General features: G+C 41.7%; 1 protein-coding gene across 3 annotated transcripts; it reads right to left on the bottom strand.

The window, feature by feature from the left end:
- Positions 1-261: 261 nt before the first annotated feature.
- On the bottom strand, positions 262-20,979 carry med30 (mediator complex subunit 30). 3 transcript variants are annotated; one of them, XM_061256406.1, is made up of 5 exons: positions 20,939-20,979; positions 18,550-18,797; positions 17,714-17,872; positions 13,123-13,230; positions 262-4,188 (listed from the first exon to the last, which is right to left on the bottom strand). In XM_061256406.1, exons 2-5 carry the CDS (start codon positions 18,721-18,723, stop codon positions 4,093-4,095), a joined length of 537 nt encoding a protein of 178 aa, XP_061112390.1. In that variant the 5' UTR covers positions 18,724-18,797; positions 20,939-20,979; the 3' UTR covers positions 262-4,092. The 3 variants fall into 3 exon arrangements, with proteins under 3 accessions (XP_061112390.1, XP_061112389.1, XP_061112388.1); XM_061256405.1 differs by having other exon boundaries at positions 20,829-20,963; XM_061256404.1 differs by lacking the exon at positions 20,939-20,979 and adding an exon at positions 20,805-20,938.
- Positions 20,980-21,179: the final 200 nt, after the last annotated feature.

Below are 21,179 nucleotides of genomic sequence, written 5' to 3'. Positions count from 1 at the left end.
CCAGTTTCTGTAAACCATCAAGTAACAGCTATGAGCTCATGAGTTACTCTTGTGTCAACAATGGCCTCATCTCTCATATTTTTAGTGTATGTTAATGTGACACACATGCATGTACGCTGAGATAAACCTGTATGCATGACTTTGTTGTTCTGTGTGAATTATGAAATGAACTTATCAAGCACAATGTCAAATATGTTCCTCACTGTATGACCAAGGAAGACAAAATCTCCATATAAGGAAAAAAGAAAACAAGAGACCAAAGGTGATTAATTCTTTATATAAGCAAATGCATTTTTAACATAATATACTCAAAAAAATATTGCCTTGCTGCACCCTAAGACCTTGAATAATAGGAATAGTAACACAGTACTATACAGTATTTACAGCAATACCACTCTGTTACAAATACTGACTGCATAGAAACTATCATGATCATAAATAAGTCAATAATAAAATATGATGAAGGAAAATCTGTACAATTAATAAAGTACAAGTCGGAAGTTTACATACACCTTACACAAATCCATTTAAACAGTTTTTCACAATATCTGACATTTAAACACTCCCTGCCTTAAGTCAGTTAGGATCAGAACTTTATTTTAATGTGAAATGTCAGAGTAATAATAGAGAGATTTATTCCAGCTTTTATTTCTTTCATGACATTCCAATTGGGTCAGAAGTTCAGATACACTCAGTATTTGGTAGCATTACCTTTAAATTGTTTAACTTGGGTCAAACGTTTCAGGTAGCCTTCCACAAGCTTCTCACAACACATGGCTGGCCCATTCCTACTGGCAGAACTGGTTTGTAGTCCTCCTTGCTCACACGGGCTTCTTAAATTCTACCCACAAATTTTCGATTGGATTGAAGTCAGGTCTTTGCTGTCACCCCCTGTGCTTCACGGTTGGGATAGTGATCTTTGGCTTGCAAGCCTCACCTTTCTTCCTCCAAACATAACCACGGTCATTATGGCCAAACGGTTCATTTTTTGTTTCATCAGAGGGCATTTCTCCAAGTTCTTTGTCCCCATGTGCAACACTGCAGTCTGGCTTCTTTATGGTGGTTTTGGAGTAGAGGCTTCTTCCTTGCAGAACAGCCTTTCAGGTTATGTCAATGTAGGACTTGTTTTACTGTGGGTATAGATACTTTTGTACCTGTTCCCTCCAGCATCTACACAAGGTCCTTTGCTGTTGTTCTGGGTTTGATTTGCACTTTTCACACCAAAGCACCAAAGTCTCCTTCCTCAGTGGTATGACTGCTGCATGGTCCCACAGTGTTTATACTTGCGTACTATTGTTTGTACAGACGAGCGTGGTACCTTCAGGCTTGGATTTCTTTAGAATTTCCCATGATGTCAAGCAAAGAGGCACTGAGTTTGAAGGTAGGTTAAATACATCCACAGGTACACCTCCAATTGACTCAAATAATGTGAATTAGTCTATGAGAATGACATTCTAAAGCCATGACATCATTTTCTGGAAATTTCCAAGCTGTCAACTTAGTGTATGTAAACTTCTGACCCACTGGAATTCTGATAGTGGATCAAAAGTGAAATAATCTGTAAACAATTGATTGAAAAATTACTTGTGTCATGCACAAAGGAGATGTCCTAATCGACTTACCAACACTATACCAACAACAAATCTGTGGAGTGATAATGCATTCGTTTTAATGACTTCAACCTAAGTGTATGTAAACTTCCGACTTCAACTGTAAATTGCAGAACAAATATGCAGAATAATGTTTCCATTCTCACTAATATTATTTTGGAACTCCGGTATCAGGCCTGGACAACATTCCTTTGTATGAAGCTGGGCGATGTCATAAAAATTTAATTTCAAATCTTGATATACGATATCATATTGAAAATAGATGGGTACATCATGCCTTTTTTGCCATGCCTAACCTGCGTACTATAGTCCAACTTTGTTTAGCTTGAACACGTTATTGCAAAGGAATGCATTTTTGGCTCTCCACTGTTCCTTCCGCTATGCGGAACTATGCTGTTTCAAGGTGCATGCCTGCAAGTGGAAGCAAACTTAACAAAGTAGACATTGTCAGTAAATCACAATATCAAGCTCACATCATGATGGCTGTCAATCATCATCAATATCTGACAGTATCATATCACCATGCCCTATTTGACTCAAGCACAGCACCTTACTGCAAATTACAGCTCAATAGCCTCCATTCGACACTGTCTGAGTCTGTGTAGGGAGAAAATGAGAACTCCAGAAGGCAGCAAAGCACCCTTCTCCCTAACATCTTAAAAGGTAAAGGATACATTCAGAAAAAAATCTTTAAGAAATCATCCCTCACTCTTCAAATATTAATTTAAAACCAGTGGAAGAAAGAAATGTTACTGCTTTAAAATGTAGCTATGATCAGTTGACTGTAATAAAAAAGGTATAGATAACTGCTCATCTTTCATAGTGAGCATCAAATACCGAGGTGTCAAGCTACAGAATATCAATATCCTCATAGTTCTATTGCCAATACGCCAAAGATTAGGACCGTGTATTAAATGTTTTAATAACAATAAAGTTATTACAATAAGTAAGCAAATGGGCTGTATTCCTTCTGAAAGGAATGATTTCATCATTCTGCCTGATACCAACACATTTTCACATTTCCTGTATGAAATGTTCTACCTGCATCACCAAGGAAATTGCATAAGAACAAACTACATTTATAGACCGAGAAATGATGTGGACTTTATTTAGAAATGCTGAGGGGCATTCCAGCATTGATTTTTTTGTTGTTGCCTATAGCTTTACAAATGGCAGAACCTTTATTTACATCTACTTTGCCCTCTTCATATCTCTTTGTTGAAACGGTCATTATATAACGTGTATGACCCAATGATTCAAGTGAATTATTAATATTCTTGATAGAGCTGAGATAAGCAGGAGGTTACTGGCAGAGTTCTCTCTCCCTCTGCCTATGAAAGCCTCTTATGGCCTGAGGACAATGCAACACAAAGCCCAGAGAAGCTACTTCAATAGATCTGCCTGTCTTCAGAAGCAAACCACCAATAAAAATAACAGAACAATGTACATGCTAAAACCCACCATAGCCGTGACGTGACACACATAAATGATGCCACAATAAATGGTAAAGGGAAAAAGGTATTGGGATGGTTGACGATCCCAATTTCAGAATTTTGAATATTTCGAGAGAGAGAGCACTTCACAACAAATAGATGTGTGGGAAGCAAAGATATACAATGGCTTACAAATGTGGTCATACCCTTGATAAACTTACAAAAAGGCAATTTGGCAAGATAAATGACACAATGGGCATCTATTTAGGGATACCGTATTCATTAAATAAGACATTTATTTAAACTTGCTGAGAAATCAGTTTCATCCTGCCACAGTATATGGGGTCATGTGCAATTAAGGTGCAAAACAAGTTTTCTGCCATCCTTTAATTATCAAATGATTCACAGCTGTTTCATGCAATCAGTATTGAGTGGGATTACTGGAGTGATGACAGACTTTATTCATCCTGAATGACTCCAGCATTGCACCTAAAATACTTTAAGGTTTTATTATTGCAATCACAAGTTTCCTGTTGTACATTTTTTATTTTGAGGAGAAAAAAAAACAGATTATGTATTTGTGCTCCTTGTGCCTTGTCATCTTTTTGTTGTTTATGAAGGGTTTGAAGTATAAGGGCTACTGTATATGTATCATAATAAAACAATACACAGCCATGTGTTCTGTGTGAGACCACTCCTCCAATGCACTTCTCCAGAGTCCAAAGGTCCCTGTCATGTTCCAGCAAGCAGATAGTCCTCCAGCAAGAAGATGCACTCGCGAGTATGTCTAAGGTCCTCACGCAGACGGATAGTTATATATTGTTGCATTTATATAGTGCTTTTCTTGCACTCTACAGTGATGAGGGGGAAACTCGCCTCAACCACCACCAATGTGCAGCACCCACCTGGGTGATGCAACGGCAGCCATTTTGTGCCAGAATGCTCACGACACATCAGCTGAAGTGGAGAGGGAGAGAGAGTAATTTTTTAGCCAATTCAATGAAATGGAGGCAGAAGGCTATCTACTGTGTCTGTCTGTCTTGGCTTTGTCAGTTCCTCACTGCGAGCATGGAGTTTATTTCCCAGATCAGGTTGCGTAGCTGGTCCATTATCTGCTTCAGCTGCTGGTTCTTCTGTTTGAGTTTCTGAAATAAAGACAAAAGTTTGGGTTATTTTGGGGATTGAGGCCCATGTACAGTTGTCAATGTAGAAAGAAGGCTTAGTTTCAGGTAACTACGGCACATTCCAGAATCGTTCCTGCCCCACACCAACACAACGCTACAAGTCCCAGTCTTTTACAGAAATCTACATTTGAATTGGTCACTGCTCGTTGTTCCACCATATTACATGGTGTCATTGACACCATATTCTATTTCCTGAGAATACATCTGGGATTAAAATATAAAAGTGGATGTATTTGTGGTTAGAATAAGTTAGGAGTTTCATAGGAAATCAGCTGGTTTAGATAATATTAAAGACTGTTGGTCCCTACTCAATGCCAGTCGATCTCTGGGGTCAGTCAAAAAACAGAGAAATTTGTAATTTCACATTGATAAAAAGGTAGCCTATCCATTTGTTGCCTTGAGACACATGACATTTCTTCAGCAGTCCTGAAAGAGTTGCTCTTGAAAGATAGCTTGAGTGAGGAGGAGGAATATTCTCGGAAATGAAATAAATAAACGCATAATAAAGCCATTAGCACCACTCCTTTACCTATGAATAATTACAAGTGATTAATAAAAAGCAGGAATTTCTTCTTTTTTTCCTGGCATAGACAACTCTGGCTCATCTCAGTCTCCATAGTACACTGAAAATTATGTAGTTCTGTAAACAGCCTTCAAAGCATGAGGTAGCTTCAGCCCAAGTAGGTCATCTTCTCTGGCATGGTATATCTTGGGCCAAGCTCACACAACTCCTTTAACAACCCATGTTAAATATTTCAAACAATTTATCTGCACATTACTAACTAAGAAATATTTGTTATATTTGGCATATACCACTCAGCCACTCCATACAGGGCAAGTATTCCTAAAGCCTTCATGAAGCATGCATAACCACATAATAGCATCTTCATAAGTAGCTTCTCAGAATATAATTTGTCAAAGCATTATGTCTGGTGATGACTGCATTTCAGAGTATCATTTTATCATTATGTCTTCCTTAAAATATATTTGTACACATCAATTTCTTATGAATGATAAAGTTGTGTTTATGAAGGCCTTTGAAATACATATTAATGTTTCATGCCACTGCTGTTTACATTTTCAATGTAAATGTTGTCAGTAGACGTGCCAGTTCGCTGTAGTTTTATTCCACTCAAACTTAAGAGCTTTAAAACTTTCCTTTGTAATTAGCGGTGATCTTTTGTCACAGAGTCTTGTCTGATGGAAGACTGCATTCACAAAATAGTCTAATTGGCAAGCTACACCGTGAGGCTGCTTGCCTTCACGAGACCATCTGTGAATGAATGCAATGCATTGTGAAATGAGTAAGCCTGAACGGGAACGATCAGACGCTGTGTGCCACGTCTCTACCACACCACAGCAGAATACAGCCAGACATACCTGCCCACCATTACGGCCACTGCAGCACATTTCTTACCATGGTCTCTCTCCCCTCCCCTAGCATCTCTTCTCTCGTACGTTCAGGGAGGACTCGCATCTACTCAGCTAGCTTCACATGAAAGCTCTGGTCCATTTTATTTTTCAAATTTTAAGAAATTGAACCCAGTTAACCAGGCGAGACAACTTAACAACACAACTTCTTTAATGAATCAACTTAATGAGAGTACATGACTGGGACCCGCAAGGTCGGTGGTTCGATCCCCGGTGTAGTCACGATAAGATCCGCACAGCTGTTGGGCCCTTGAGCAAGGCCCTTAACCCCACATTGCTTTGGGGGGGATTGTCTCCTGCTTAGTCTGAACAACTGTAAGTCACTTTGGGAAAAAAGCATCAGCTAGATAACATGTAATGTAATGTCAAAGACTCTGAGGCTCAAGCTAGAAACTTGGCTGGAAGACTACTGCTCTATTGCTGTGACCTGCTGCTCTGATTCAAACTGCAGTCATTCTCTGGCTGTCTCGCTGACGTACGATTCCTTCAAATGAAACCTTCAAAGCTCGATTGTCACAAATATCTGATTATCAACATGTAGAAAGGATGTCTACAAAAATGTTTCCATTTGAAAAGATACACCGGCATTAAACGGCCTTCACGGTTGTAAAAGGGAGAAAACTGGACATTTAAAAGGTAATGCTTTGCCATAAAGTAACCTTTATTGAATTTTCATTCCCTAATCTCATTTTATGGCTCCCTTCCTCAGACTCTCCTTTCTTTTCATCCCAAAATCTAACAAAATGTCTTCCATACTAATTCCTTCATTGGAAGTCCAGTCCGATGTCTCAGTTGAACCCCCCCGCAACAGTTTCTTCCCATTCTTTAACAGAGATCAGCAAACTTTCTGCTCTTTCTGAACATGAACAAATGTAAACAGCATATGAAGAATCGTGGAAGTTCCTGGGCAACAATACGACTGAAGCCTGTAAAAAAAAATGCCATGGGCAGCTGTGGACCAATCCATACTGTGGAATTGTGCGTTGTTTGATCGCTCCAGGAGCTTTTGTTTTTCAGTGACCTCTTTCCATCCACCGCACATGGAATAAAGGAATGAGAACCGGCATCTCCCATGCAGGAGAAACAATAGTGAGATATGAATAAAACATGAACAAGTCTTCAGCTGTTTGGATTGGCAAAGCACGGAATGGTCTTTTTTTTTGCCACAGCGGCTCATCTTGTGTAGAATGCTATTAAACAGCCTCCAATCAACAAGTTTAATGGTTATGTATTTTTGGAAATGTCCACTGGGAATGGCTTAAAGTGTATAATGGGAGCTTCAGTGAAATGTATAAAATCAAAATGAAGAAATATGTCTTTAATGTAATGGTTTTAAATACCAGAAACACTGCTGTTTATTTTTATATATTAAGCATTACTTTGGGCAGGTCCCAAGAGGAGGGAGAAGGGTGGAGGAGAAATGGAGTGAGAGGTTGAAAATAACTTTGCTAACGTCTCTCCATCTCCTCTACTGCTTTCATCTTTCGCATCTGCCTGGGTCTTATCACAGTAGGTCTAGCTTTTTACTTTCTTCAAAGTTCTTTAAAAAAATATGAATTTGAGAAGAAAAAAATGGCAGGAGCTGTGATTTTGTGCCAAATCCACAGAAGGGCAAGGCAATATAGATTTGGGTTTTGGGGGTGTGGCGTGGCGTGGTGAATTATTAGGTGAGTACAACAATTTGCCAAACTAATGTTTCTGAGACCAATACAAACTCTGTTCTCAGTCAAAATGGCTTCTGAATGGCCGCTTGACAGGTGGGAATTACACTGTGATGAGCTGTATGGCTCAAAGGATCCCATAAATTTTTCTTCATGTGTAAGCATACCCCGAAGGCAGCAAGAGCCTATCGCAGCTCCATTACCAACAGCAGGGTTCTAATACCAAGTAGCAGGCAAATGGGGTTAGGGTTCGATAGCTGGTTCCATTTTGGAGCTGGTTCAAAGAAGGTGAATGATCCTGATTCAATAAGCTCCCGATATCTTATTGAATCTTTGTCTCGTCTACCACTCCGCACACACACACACACACACGCACGCAGGCTTGTAATCGTGGTTGGCAAACACAAGTGTAAGCGTGGGAGCATTCGCCAAAGTCGAACATGTGTAATGCAATATTTACACAAGCTTGTGCAGATAGAATTCTCCTCCTGTACACGTGACCTTTGACAGGAGACTCGTATACTGCCAGGATCAGCCCTTCACACCAGTGAGCAGAAAGCCAGACCACGACATCTCCCGCGTATCTGCGCAGGCGGTGCGACACTAGGACATACTGGCCGCAGGACAGGACCGTGCGTAAAAGCCAGCATTCGTACGCCCGGTCACAGCCTCGCCGCGTTCGCGTTCTGTTTCAATAACCCCATTCCCTGTTCTGCTTTAGCCCCCCTGCCCTCTCCTCGAAGACCGTAATTACACCGCCTGGCCTGTGGACTCGGGCAATCTAATAGGCTCCTTGTGGAGAGACTGCTAATCCGGGTGCCTGTGCGCCAGCATCCCTTCCCGAATCTCATTAGCGCTTCGCTGTGTTGTTTATTACGGTGCTGCTGCCACCCCACAGCTGGGGCTTGCGCCTCAGATAACAGTAACCAACAATACCGGCGTAATTCATTATGCGCGTGTCCTAGCACGAGGAGCTTATTTGAAATTATAAACGTGCTCTTCTTTAATTCCTCGGTTTCTCATTTGAATAAAGAGGTTACATGCTGTAATTAACAGGGCATTAAAAATACAGGGACACGGAGAAAGAGAGAGAGAGAGCAAAAAGGAGAGTAGAAGCTGGGGAGAATGAATAACACCCAAGGAGACCTTGGTTTACTCTGAGGGTTTACTAATGGCCTGTGACAGGAATTTATTCATACTTAGACTGGTATTAAATCAAGACTATCATCCTCCTGTTAATGGTAAGCCAACACCTATAGAGAGGGGGCTTCCAGCTTAACCCTTAACGATGCTTTTCCACACCAGACCATGCCATGTCTCCAATGCATTTGTGTCAATGGGTCAAGGCAAGTGTGCAGCTGAACCAGCCCTCAAAAGAGATAGTCATCAATAAACATTTCACGAACATATCCATAAAAGAAACTTCACTTCTTCAACGAGTAACAACAAAGAATATGCCTCCCTAACGAAGATAATCCCTCACAAGGACAAACAGAGCAGAACGGCAATCACAATAAGCATCAAACTGACATGCTCCATTGGAAAGTCCACTTTTCTTTCATCTCTTTGTTTTGCTAAAAAATAGAACGGCATTTTAGAACAATTATGCATAGCGTGGAGTGTCCTGACACAGTAATTATTAGCTGTAGCGAACGTGACAAAGGGAACTGTGAGCGGAGCCATCTTCGGCTCTGCCCGTCTCTGATGTTCCCTGGCTGCGCTGACGTGGACTGAACAGAGAGCTCTCATCATTTCCAAACTAATGAAAATCTCATAAGTTAAGGGGTCTCCAGAAACACTGCATCCCTTTGAAGATCTTACAGAGCAGAACAGTATGGTCACCACGAACCATAGGCGAATGTTCCAGTAATGCCGGTTATATAGTACAACAACTTGTGTAATGACCCAAAACAACAAAAGGAACAACAAAAACGAGGACAAAGGGATACATTTGTAGGAACAAACTGCATACTTGAAATTCTGAAGAAAGCATAGTTCACTATTTAGTGGAAGTACACAGATAAGCAATCGATGTTCACTGCCTCAGAATAGGCTACATGCAAATATACACTCAGTGAGCACTTTGGTATTTATTCCTTTTTTTTGCTCAGAGATGTTCTTCTGCATAACACTGTTGTAATGTGTGGTTATTTGCGTTACTGTCACCTTCTCTTTACAACGTGTTTCTGCCCAGCAGAACTGCTGCCCCTTGCCTGATTTTTGTTTTTCGCACCATTCTCTGCAAACTCTAGAGACTGCGTTAAAATCCCAGGAGATCAGCAGTTTCTTAGATCACAAGTCACTTAAATCACATTTCTTCCCCATTCTGACATTTCATCTGAACAACAGCGGAACCTCTTCACCACGTCTGCATGCTTTTATGCATTTATTTGCTGTCACATGATTGGCTGATTACCGTAAACATTTGCATTAACAAGGTCCACCTAATAAAGTCGTTGAGTGTACATTCAAAGGTCATTCAGAACACATTTGAGAACCCAGGAGTCAGAATACATATAACCGTTATAATGAGGGCTTGTGGAAGCCAAGCTGTTAAATACACAATCAGGGAGACTAGAATGCTACAGGAATTCAGCTCATTGGGGGGAGCCCACTATGGGTAGCAACGGCTTAACTCAGCCGTGTAATCAAAGAACACGCTGCAAAAAAAACAGTGTTGTTTCACCAGCGGTGTCCCAATTACCCTCCCTCAAAGCCAGCGGAACAGGTATGACTAATGAAAGCATAAGAGTGCATGCTTCCTGATTGATAATTTGATGATATGCAAATATGTAACAAGAACCTACTGACAATATTATAGCCGTGAGCCTCGGACTGAATTACCTCTTTAATCAGAAATCATCAGAAACTAGAGCGAAATGACGGCCTCGTGGTTGTATGCCTCCACCAACCAGTCAAGTTGCAGTTTACATCCCTATCTGTCCAGCAATAACTAACTTCTGAACTTTATGAATCCACATACTTTACTTATAATGTAAACAGCATTTTTCTCATTACAACCTGAATGTTTAGTAAAGGGCAGGGTAGTGGAAAAATAAAAATATTAGATCATTTCGATGTTTTTAAAAAATTGCACACCCAAAAATGTCCAAAACCATTTTTAAATACAAAGGCAAGTAGACAAGCAAGGTATTGGGCAGAAGTTAACATAGGTTGTCACTGTATCATAGTAATGAGTAAGCAAGTGTGTTTTATAAATAATACACCTTTCATTTTAGGCATGGCAACTTTAAGTAGCAAACCAATTTTAATAATATAGCCCGGGTGCAATTTCTTGATTGTATAAATATCTGGCTGTTTTAAAGACAAACTAAAGTAACTTTAATATTTTTCATGCACTACTTTGGAGGGTAGACATCCTGCCTTGCCTGATCTATCCAGAACATGGCAGGTCGTGTGAACAGACTCAATAGAGAATGTGTGAAAGGGTAAAACCACTACCTTACGCAGATTAAGAGATTTTATTCAAAAACAGACAAAACATAAACAACAATAATAAAATAAAATAAGTTTTAATAAAAAAAAGATGTGTTTTAAGTGCAGATTTAAAATAGTTCAGGGTCTGAGGAGCCCTCAGGTGGCCCTGGGGAGTATTCCAGAAGGCCCGATCCCCCATTGAGGAGAGCTTGGTCGAACATTACTAAACTGACACTATACCCTTTCTTAATAGTCAAAACCAGAGGCGGTGTCATTCCCTCTGTTTTGCAACCCTCCCTCCCCAGCGTCTTTCGGGGTAAAGGCCACTCCATAATGGTGACGTGCACCTCCCTTGGTTAGCATGCGGCTAATGTGGGTCAGGTCCCTTTTTTCAGAGGGATTGCTACATTCAGGGCCATAACTTTCCATAACTCTGTCAAATAGCAATTACCACGATCGATAGATAAGCAGCGTAGACCATCGCTCACAGAAAAAAGGGACATAAAACACAAGGGTATTATCATACAGGAGCCATTCCTCCGGATTCTGCACTGTCACTGCCAGAAAGATGGCCCAAAACAGGTCTGTGATTGAATAGGAATATGGGCACAGAGTGTTCAGGGGTTGGACTAAACATTACATTATTGGCATTTGGCAGACGCTCTTATCCAGAGCGACGTACAACAAAGTGCATACCCATAACCAGGGCTAAGTGTGCTGAAAGACCCTAGAGGGAAGTACAATTTCAATTGCTACTCGTACAACAAAGATAAGGACCAGGGCCTATTTTTTATTTTATTTATTTTTTTATCAACAAATAAACAAACAACAAAGCAAAAGTGACCAAACTTAACTTTCCAAATACTGCTTACTGCTCACTTTAAGTACTTTAAACAAAAAGGCCAGTTAAAAGAGCTTTCACATTTTTCCGGACAGTCCAAATGCTTCTTGTAATTTTGAGACTCACGGCACACTGAAGTCGGAGGAGAGCCGCTTGGGCTGTGTCAGTCAAGAGTGAGCAGCTCACTGCCAATTTGGTCCAGCTTATTGCAATTTTCGGTCAGGCAGGTCTGCATTTTACCCTTTTGCTCAACCCAGGTCTAAGGCACAAGTTTCAGTAATTAATTCATTTTAATTCCTGTATTTATTTCAGTTTATTTTAATTGTGTCTATTTTCATTGTAGACTGTGGTCCGGTATTTCCTTACCTTGTCTTCCAATGTATTTGTAGAGACTACAGAAATTGTCAATCCAACCTGCGTCCTGCGCAATATGCATGGTAATGAAGAGTTTGTTTGATTGGATATGAATGAATCAAGGTGCACCGCACTGATAATGGAGCGAGCATAATTCAGCCCATTTCCACCTGCCCACGCACCATGAATCAACTTCGCACGGCGCATTGGCACAGCCACCTGGTGAGGTACGTGGCATACTGGGCCCTCGCTTGACTTCGGAAAATGGCAAGATTCAGCAGCCGTGCCCAGTACGCCACACAGCTTGCCAGGTGACTGCGCCAATGTGCGCATCACCTCTCATTTGAATAAACTTAATCACTATATATATTTATTGAAATACGAAAACTTTCAAACCAGGCGACGAATCTCGAGAAAAAACATTTTCAGTGGCACACAGTTGGAGATGTAAACTTTCAGCCCCAGCATAGCTGAAGAAACTAACCCCTCAAAATATGTTAAACAAAGAAAGCATGCTCCCCAGCACCCTTATATTACACTGTACATAAAAAATAAAATCCCCTCCAACAGAAAATGCATAATTAAGCGCTGGAGCAGAAGAGAGCGGATCCACAGCTGTGTGTCCATATGAGAGTGCTGCAGTGCATCATGGGCACATTCCCAGCTCCGAGCCCGTCGCCCCCCGCATTCTGCGCAAAGCGGCCGGAGCTGATCGCATTTGGCTCCGGCTACCACAGCACATGCGGGCAAGCTCCAAAAATCTGTTTCCAGTGCTGCAATTTACCGTCTGCTTCCAGACGAATCGGACCTCCCCCAAACGTGTATTTCTCTTTGGTTGACGGCGGGAGAAAGTGAATGTCTGGCACGCGTGAAACCTGCCCGGGTTGATAACGGTACTGTGGAATGTGTGTTGACTCGAGAATGCGGATGCTGTTCTTCAGTTATTCACAGGGCCATGCTGTGATGTTAACGTTTACCCTTTCCATGATAGCGCAGGGTGCTTGTGAAAGGAATATGACTATGTACTGGACTGAAATGAGTAGTGTTGCTTTGCGACTGGCAAGTACTGTACCATAAAAAGGGGATAAGCCTCCCATATCCCTCCAATAGACTGCACACATGGGTCATGCAGCCCAAAAAGAAACAGAGCAAGTGGCGAAGGACACTCACCTTATTGACCTCCAGGACCTCCCTCCTCTCCTCCGTGGCATAGCGGATCTGGTTGGCCGAACGCTCGTCATGTTTGGAGCTGTCCTCCTCGATGTAGGGAATGAGTTGCTTTAACAGACAAAAAACAAGGGCGGTTACAGAAGGCTTTCAATCTCTGAGGTAAAAAGTATACATTGGAAAGGCTTTGTTCTCTGGTGTAAGTGAAAATGTTAGGGGGAAAATGGAGCCTTTTGGATTTCGATTTAACAGGATCAAAGTGAGTATTCTTAAAAAAAAAAAAACGGTTGGTTCAAAATATTCTGTTGACACAACAGCAGAGCTTGCATGATGGCTAAATCAAGAACACTAGTATGTCCATTGTTTCACGATTACCATTAAACTTTGTTTCTATGCCAAAGATTTCCACCAGAGATGTCCTCCTACTCTTACTTAAATGGGTGCTGACATTAAGCTGGCTGGTAAGCAGAGTTCACCCCATTTGCAGTCGCTCAACTATTCTAAACTCTAATAAAACACAAGGTTTTATTCAGCGAGGATGTGTTCAGATTACTTGAAAAGGGGAAATTGTCCTGCTATTCAGCTATACAGCTTGGAGAAATGCTTCACTCATTTCAAAACACCTCCTTGCTTGACCTTGCCAGACTGACATAAAAACTAGCTGTTAAGTAAAACAAAACCAGAATCTTGGGGTTTCTGTGATTTAAATTACACTGACACCTGCTGGCAGTAGTGATCATTATTATTTCTATACGAAAGAGAAAACACAATCACATATACAGGGGCTTCAGGAAGTATTTCGACCCCTTCACTTTTTGCAAACTTTTGTTTTAGATTTCATTGCCATTTTTGTTCCTCAATCTATACTCAATAACCCATAATGACAAAGTGAAAACATGTTTTTAGAAAATGTATTAAAAATCCAACCCTTAATTCAGTACTTTGTATCAGCCCCTTTGGCAGCAATTACAGCTTTGAGTCTTCTTGGATACGTCTCTACAAGCTTTGCACACCTGGTTTTGGGCAATTTATCCCATTCGTTCTGGCTAACTGTCTTAAGCTCCAGATTGGATGGGAAACATCTGTGGACCGCCATCTTCAGGTCTCTCTACAGATGTTCTATGGGGTTTAAGTCTGGGCTTTGGCTGGGCTACTCAAGGACAGTCAGACACTTGGCCTGAAGCCACTCCAGCATTGCCTTCGCTGTATGCTACGGGTCGTTGTTGTGCTGAAATGTGAACCATCGAACCAGTGAGGTTGCGTGCCCTCTGGAGAAGGTTTTCTTCATCCTTCCCTCAATTCTGACCAGTCTCTCTGTCCCTGCCACTGAGAAGCACCCCCATGATGCTGCCACCAGATGATTAAGGCACAGACCCAGGTGATTCCAGGTAACTCAATGCCTTCTTAAGTATCCAACTGCAGTGGCTGTTCTGTCTGGTGTTAACAACCATGGGTTCCTCTAAACAGTGAAGATGGTTCACATCCATCAAGAAGGAGAAGGCTACAAAAACTCTCAATGTTTTAAGCTACCTATTTCCACTGTCAGAAACATTATCAGAAAATGGAAGATAAATGGAACAGTTGAAGTCACGGCAAAGAGAATGGCCCGAGACCTGGTTTTTTGCCTCTCCATATTAGGAAGATAACTTTTGCTTCAGCAATGAGAGAAACTGGTAGCAATGTAAAGCAGCAGCATTTGAAACGTAACAGGGCAAGTTAGCAGTCATGATTTTACACAAACACACTCCAAAAATGACAAATAAAACAACACCTAATCTACCACAGCGTATGAGTCCTGAATATGCTGACATACTTTAATGCTGCTGCAATGTGAATTTAATGGCTGGCCTCAGATCCCGTAAACTGTGGTTAAAGCTCGCCATATTTTTAGTGAAGACATCACAATAAATCTGGGTAATGCAGTGGTGCTCTGGACAGCTAAACAGAGGGGTGTGGGTGGGGGAGTCCTCTTGGATGCCTCCATTCTCCATGCCATGCTGTAATCGATTGATGAACTGGCAAACATACACTTCAAGTGAAATAACTTCTTAAAAAAAGAAAAAAAGAAGAAAAAAAATATTCATTTTGAGCCAAACTAATTTGGAATTAGAAAATTAGATTTTTCTTGGCAGGGAAAAGGCTGAAGACTCACAGAATCCCAGTCGTTTATGGACAAATGCAATTTCATTGGCTGACTGAGAGCGGTGCGAGATACATTTTCCAGTTTTCTCTGCTTACAATAACAATAAGGGAAAATAAATGTAATGAAATGGCTTCTCACAGTGCTAGGAATGCCAAAGGCCCAAGTAGCCTGCCGGTCTGTCTGCTCTGCAAACGCTGACATGGGTTATTTCGCCAGCTGTTCGTTACAAAGACTGGGGCTAATTAGGCAGTTGTGAGGTAATGCTGGCCGGCCTGCTGGTTTGATTTCCTGAGCCGAACGGCTTCCACGCTGACTGACGGACGCAAAGTGCTTCAAGTCGACGGCTGGCAATGAGTGCCAGGGAGCCAGGGGCCAGCGCACACGAAACACTTTCCGCAGTGAACGTTCAGCAGTCGGGGAAGGAGGGCAAGGTATCCACGGAAAATACTTCAACAGCCTTCCAGGCCTTGTCAAAAACATTGGACTGAATACAAAGTATCAGGTTTGTATGTGCTGGGACCAAATGCGCAAGAGGGGGGAAAAAAAGAAGCAGAACAAATTACTATGCAGCAACAGTCTCAACCCCCTACCACCACTTTTCCAGGTATTTGTGGAGGCCTCTGGCGAGCATTAAAGGTACCTTTACAAACACAGCCTAATGAGGCCTGTAGAAAAAAAATGGGGAGAAGCTGGCCATCTGATCACAAGCTCCTATAACACTGCTTAGGCCCGAGGGGGGAAAAATACCAAATTCCCAGAGGCACAAGAGGACTGGAATGGTCCATCCCTGACCTACTTTAACTCTGAATTCATGCATTTTTGATGGGATTTCACATGCCTGTAAACACATACAAGTGATTTTATAGGCCCCTAACTGCCAGTAATAACAATTAATACTTAGAAACGATAATAGTTTATCTATAAAGAGGTGAAGTTTGTCAGCAAATATGCTCGAGACTACAGCATTAGCATTGACAACGCATCGTGAAAAATAACATTACCATCACAGCAGTCAATAGAAATTTTAAATGGCACATTGCAGCAATTGGTTACTCCCAAGAAAATAAGTCTGAAGCTAAAGCGAGGTCTACAGCTGGAATTTTAAAATTAAAGTTTGACAACAATGTGGTATATTCACACTGTGCAAGTTATGGGTTGTACGTTTCAAGGTAACCTCACGTTAAATAATAGCTATGAAGATGACCGTGACGTATTATGGATATACAGTAAAGGCTGCTTGTTGTTTAGGAATATGCAACATGGAGCTGAAGACTGGGAGTTCAGGTTCTCCGAGCTCAGCTGTTTGTCTCCACATTCATAAAACGCTTTCATTAGATGGATTCCCCACTGGTGCCACTGTCAGCTTTCCTTCCACCCACGATGAAACCAGTGGAATTGCTATGCGTCACAACTGAGGCAACTAGAGGCCATTTTGACATATACACAGTCTGCTGTTTTATGTGTGTGTTGCAGCCATCCAAGCAGTACCTATAATGTCACTCTGAAAAAACATTTTAAAATCATGAATTGTTAAACAATGGATGTTACAGAAGATTAAATGTTAAGATGGCTCTCCCACCAAAATGATTGGTGTGTCTGTTGCTTTAACAGCGTCTGTTAAGCATTGTCATTTCAGAGTGTGGCTTACTTTGTTGGTCCATACACACTGTCCAATTAACTATCATCACGTGTCAGCAATAACCTTACTGCTTGATGAAATGCTCATCTGTTATTAACAGAAGATAACCCATCCCAAAACAGTACTTGTTTTTTGCTTATGCTTACGAATAGCACTACACATTACTTGCTTATTTCACCTTTGAAAATTAATTTCAGACATTTCGCATGAAAAACTGCACACCACATTGTACTACTCCACAGTGGCCACTACCTTGAAACAACCAGAACCAGTCAGTCATGAATGTTCACTCAGTCAATACCGGATATCACGAGCAATGCTTTTGAGAGGGAAACTCAACCAGCTACAGTACTACCTAACGGTACAGTGAAACTGGTCCTACTAGTTAGCACACAGTTGGATGTGCTTAACATGACCAAGAATCAGTCAGCAAGCCATGGTGCCAGAGACTGGCGCATTAAAATAGCCCAGCAATTAGTCCCATGTGTAGGCCAAAAGAAAAGCAAAGGGCTTAGAGCAGCGGTTCTTAACCAGGGTACGATCGAACCCCAGGGGTTCGTTGAGACAGTCTCAGGGGTTCGGCCATTGTGCACTAATAAAATATATACCTATGTTTTGAAGAAATCCTATTTTATTTTTCCAATTACGAAGGGTTCGGCAAATGCACTGATGAAGCTTGCAGGGTTCAGTACCTCCAATAAGGTTGAGAACCACTGGCTTAGAGGGATGTATTCTGTCAGGCCCCAGCTGAGGGAGCATTCATGGGGGCAGGTTAAGCACCGGTACTGGATGTGAAAGGGCAGGGCTCTGACCTCCGTGGGTACCGGGTCCAGGCCGGCGCAGTTCTCGTTGCACTTGTCGTAGACGAGGCGGAGCTTGCGGAAGAGGACGGACAGCTGCCTCAGGTGCTCCTGGAGCTTCCCCAGCCTGTCCTGGTGCGTGTTGGGATGGTACGTCACGCCGTTCGGCAGCTGGAGAGGGGGTGTAAAAACACATTATATCTCGGGGGAAAGAAAACGGGCACTGCTAAATGTTACTTTCCAAGAAAATGACATCCCTTTCTTACTATATTCACAGGCACGAATATAAAGCACCAAGGTATGGTGCCTTAACCAAATGAGCCACCCAGCAGTGATTTTTAACAGTACCTAACAAGTGCTGTTATGAATTAAGACAAAAATCAAAAGTGAGTACCAGTCCAATTCAAGCTCTGACCGTAAAGTTATAAGTATAATTCAATTTTATTTGGCAGGGGAAAAGGCTGAAGACTTGCAGAAGTCCCAGTCTCTTTCGCTTATGGACAAATACAGTTTAATCGGCTGACTGGCGCGAGATGTTTTCCAGTCATCTCCGCTTCCCGTAAAAATAAGGCAAAATAATTATAATTCAATCCAATTCAATCTCTGACAGGGGCAGAAAATAAGTACCAGGAGTTGAAAATAAGTCAAGGCACTCCAAAGAGCAAAACGGAGAAGTGCCAGTCCTGCTTTCCGGTGAGTTCCGTTCAACTTCAAGTACTTGCTATGCTCTGGCAAACAGATAAATTAAGTTAATTTGTTTTTACCGGCATGGGGGCATGTTAGCGCGGTTCACAGGTAACCGTTCACCAGCAGCTGGAATTTTGACCGCGCATCTCCCATCCCTTCACCTGCATGTTCCTCAGCAGCTGGAAGATCTCCATGGTCCTGAAGACAATGTCCTGCACGGTCTCCTGGCCAATGCGACACAGCGACGCCGTGTTCACCTCCCGGGCCGCCTGCGATGGTTGCCCGGGGAACGCCGCGGACGTCATGCAAGCTCCGCCGATGGGGGGTGCGGTCATGGGGGTGAGGAGAATACACACCGAGACGGCTCAGAAGGCTACTCAACACTCGCACGCAGCAGCATGCCTGAACACTGCAGAAGAGTGAGCAAAGACAAACATAATAATCATTTTCACAAATTCAGAAGCACTGAACTGATAACAGCAAATTGCACTGAAATTTTGGGTTTTTACAGTATACAGCATTCTAATCTGCTCAAGTGAACAGTTTGGGGAAAAGAACAACCTCAATTTAAAAGAGGTATGATAAAGTAAGACCAATCATTTCAGACACAAAACCGGAGTGTTAAAGCATTGCACAATCAATAGTTATCATTTTGCCAGAGGCGTTAATGGGATGGCAAACATTTTTTTACGTTCTATAAAATACTAAGCTGATATTCCGATTCTTTTTTTAGATTATAATGGGCGTGCCGTGTGCCTGCCGGGAAATGGAGCCATGATGCTGGACTTAATGAGAGCCATATCCCTATGGATTAGTCATAAAAGTCACGTAAGCCTGAGTAACAAACGTCAAAAAGTAAAGCTCTCCTAATGAAACTGGATATATCTCTCCTTTGGAGACAGAACCATGCAAAACTGGGCAGCAGGCTTGTCCACCCCACTCTGTCAAGAGCCAGCTATGGACCAGTACTGGCACTGATGTTAATCTAATCATTATGACAGGCCAATTTGACTTATCTTCATGTCAAATCTGTTCATAAGCCTAATACGTTAAGTGAGTTCAGCAGTTTAAGCAAAGTTGCAGAAATGAAATAGCCATGGGTTGCTTTTTTTCCTTAACGCAGATATTGCTGTAGTTCTGTTAGTATGGTTAATTTCTTCGTTTTGGAATGGTGTTGTGGCCATTGGCATTTTTTGCCCATATATCAACATATATTTAAGTAATTGTGTGTGTGTGTGTGTGTGTGTGTGTGTGTGTGTGTGTGTGTGTGTGAGCTGTAATTTTCAAATCAGCCTGGCAGCCCTAATCCATCCTAAAATCCCACACGGTCAACACAGGCCACATACTTTTACACCTTCACATCTGACTCTGGGCAAACTATGTATGCTTTGCGCTGTATACATGTGCAATATACTTTTGGTATGGCTCCACGGCACACTTGCTCCACTGTCTGAACATACTCTAGTGCTCAATTCAGCAAAGTTGATTGAGGCCTCTCGGTTGTAGTAATTTTGCTGAAACCCTAGATGACATTTTACAAGGAAATCATTACTAACGTTGACATGTTGCTTATAGTATATGATCTGGCATATATGCACACATCTCGTAATGAATTTCAATCACTATGCATAAACTACACATTCCACGCATGGTGCCTTTACATTAAGATAACAGCGAAAATGTGTGGAATAGCTGCATTCTTAGGGATCCCACACAACAACCTCCAAAACCTGCCACAAATCTAACTAATTCTTCGCAGATAGTGCCCCCGCAGGTGAGCGAAAATAACTTTCATAAATTCCTTGGCGAACGAATTAGCTAAGCTAGCACCTACAATATGCATTTTAAATACAACAATAAAACGTTACACTAATGCTAGGTTTTGCTTAGACTTGTCCTTTACTGGGTCAACGGTCTAAAGTAACGGGTTTCTGACAAATTAGCGTGTATGGTGCAAACAGCTAGGTCGATTTCTATAATAACTTGCCGATCTAACTCAACTATGCTAACTAGCTAACTAGATGGCATGCAAGTAAACACCTCTGAAGACTACTGACAATAACACTGCGCTAGGCACAGAACGTTTTAGGTTTAGATTTCCAACGTTACCGTTAGATAACTTGTCTAGCTCCAATGCTGTTCTAAATAAACAACACGCTAGAAATATTCTTAGTCGTCGTGCTGGTTAGATAACTTATCTAGCCAACTGAACAATTTAGGAAGTGTCATTAATATTAAACCATACTGGGGGAAAAAATCTTTATTGCAACTTTTACGTTAGATGCGTGCTACCTAGCTAACTTAGTCGAGCTAGACAGCTCGCTAACAGATTGTCGTTAGACTGCTGTCTGTAATAAATATATCCATTATAACTAGGGAGCAAATGTTAAACCTCTAGCTAGTCCAATGTACTCACAGTCCTTCAGCAAGCGGTTATTACCATGTCGTTTTATTACTTCTATCCGGTTTTACATTTCTATTTCCAGTCTTATTAGCATACAGTGAACAGCAAGAAAAGCGATAACCACAGAACGTTATCTACTTCCCAACCTTCCGGTGTTTCTCGAGATCACAGCTGTTCCACGAGCAATCGCGAGACTGCTTACCGTAAAACCATAAATGAAAGCGCCAGTAAGCGGCATTTTCGTCGTATTGAATTTCATTATTTTATTCCACTGGAGTCCAGTGACTGGACTGCTCAAAATTCTTTCTTTTTTTGAAGACGAACATGAACCAAATATTTCATACCGTAATGTCAGGGGAACGTTTAGAACTATTGTAGGCTACTTTA

Source organism: Conger conger, chromosome 9, assembly GCF_963514075.1.
Source record: "Conger conger chromosome 9, fConCon1.1, whole genome shotgun sequence".
Classification (NCBI taxonomy): domain Eukaryota; kingdom Metazoa; phylum Chordata; class Actinopteri; order Anguilliformes; family Congridae; genus Conger; species Conger conger.
The sequence above is the reverse complement of the archived record's forward strand: the minus strand, read 5'-3'. Positions and strand labels throughout refer to the sequence as shown.

Excerpts from the sequence above, each read along its gene's own strand:
- med30 (XM_061256406.1), bottom strand. The coding sequence starts at position 18,723 with ATGACCGCACCCCCCATCGGCGGAGCTTGCATGACGTCCGCGGCGTTC. Across the intron at positions 17,873-18,549 it reads AGCTGCTGAGGAACATGCAG|CTGCCGAACGGCGTGACGTA; the intron begins GTGAAGGGATGG and ends CCCCCTCTCCAG. Across the intron at positions 13,231-17,713 it reads TGGACCCGGTACCCACGGAG|CAACTCATTCCCTACATCGA; the intron begins GTCAGAGCCCTG and ends TGTCTGTTAAAG.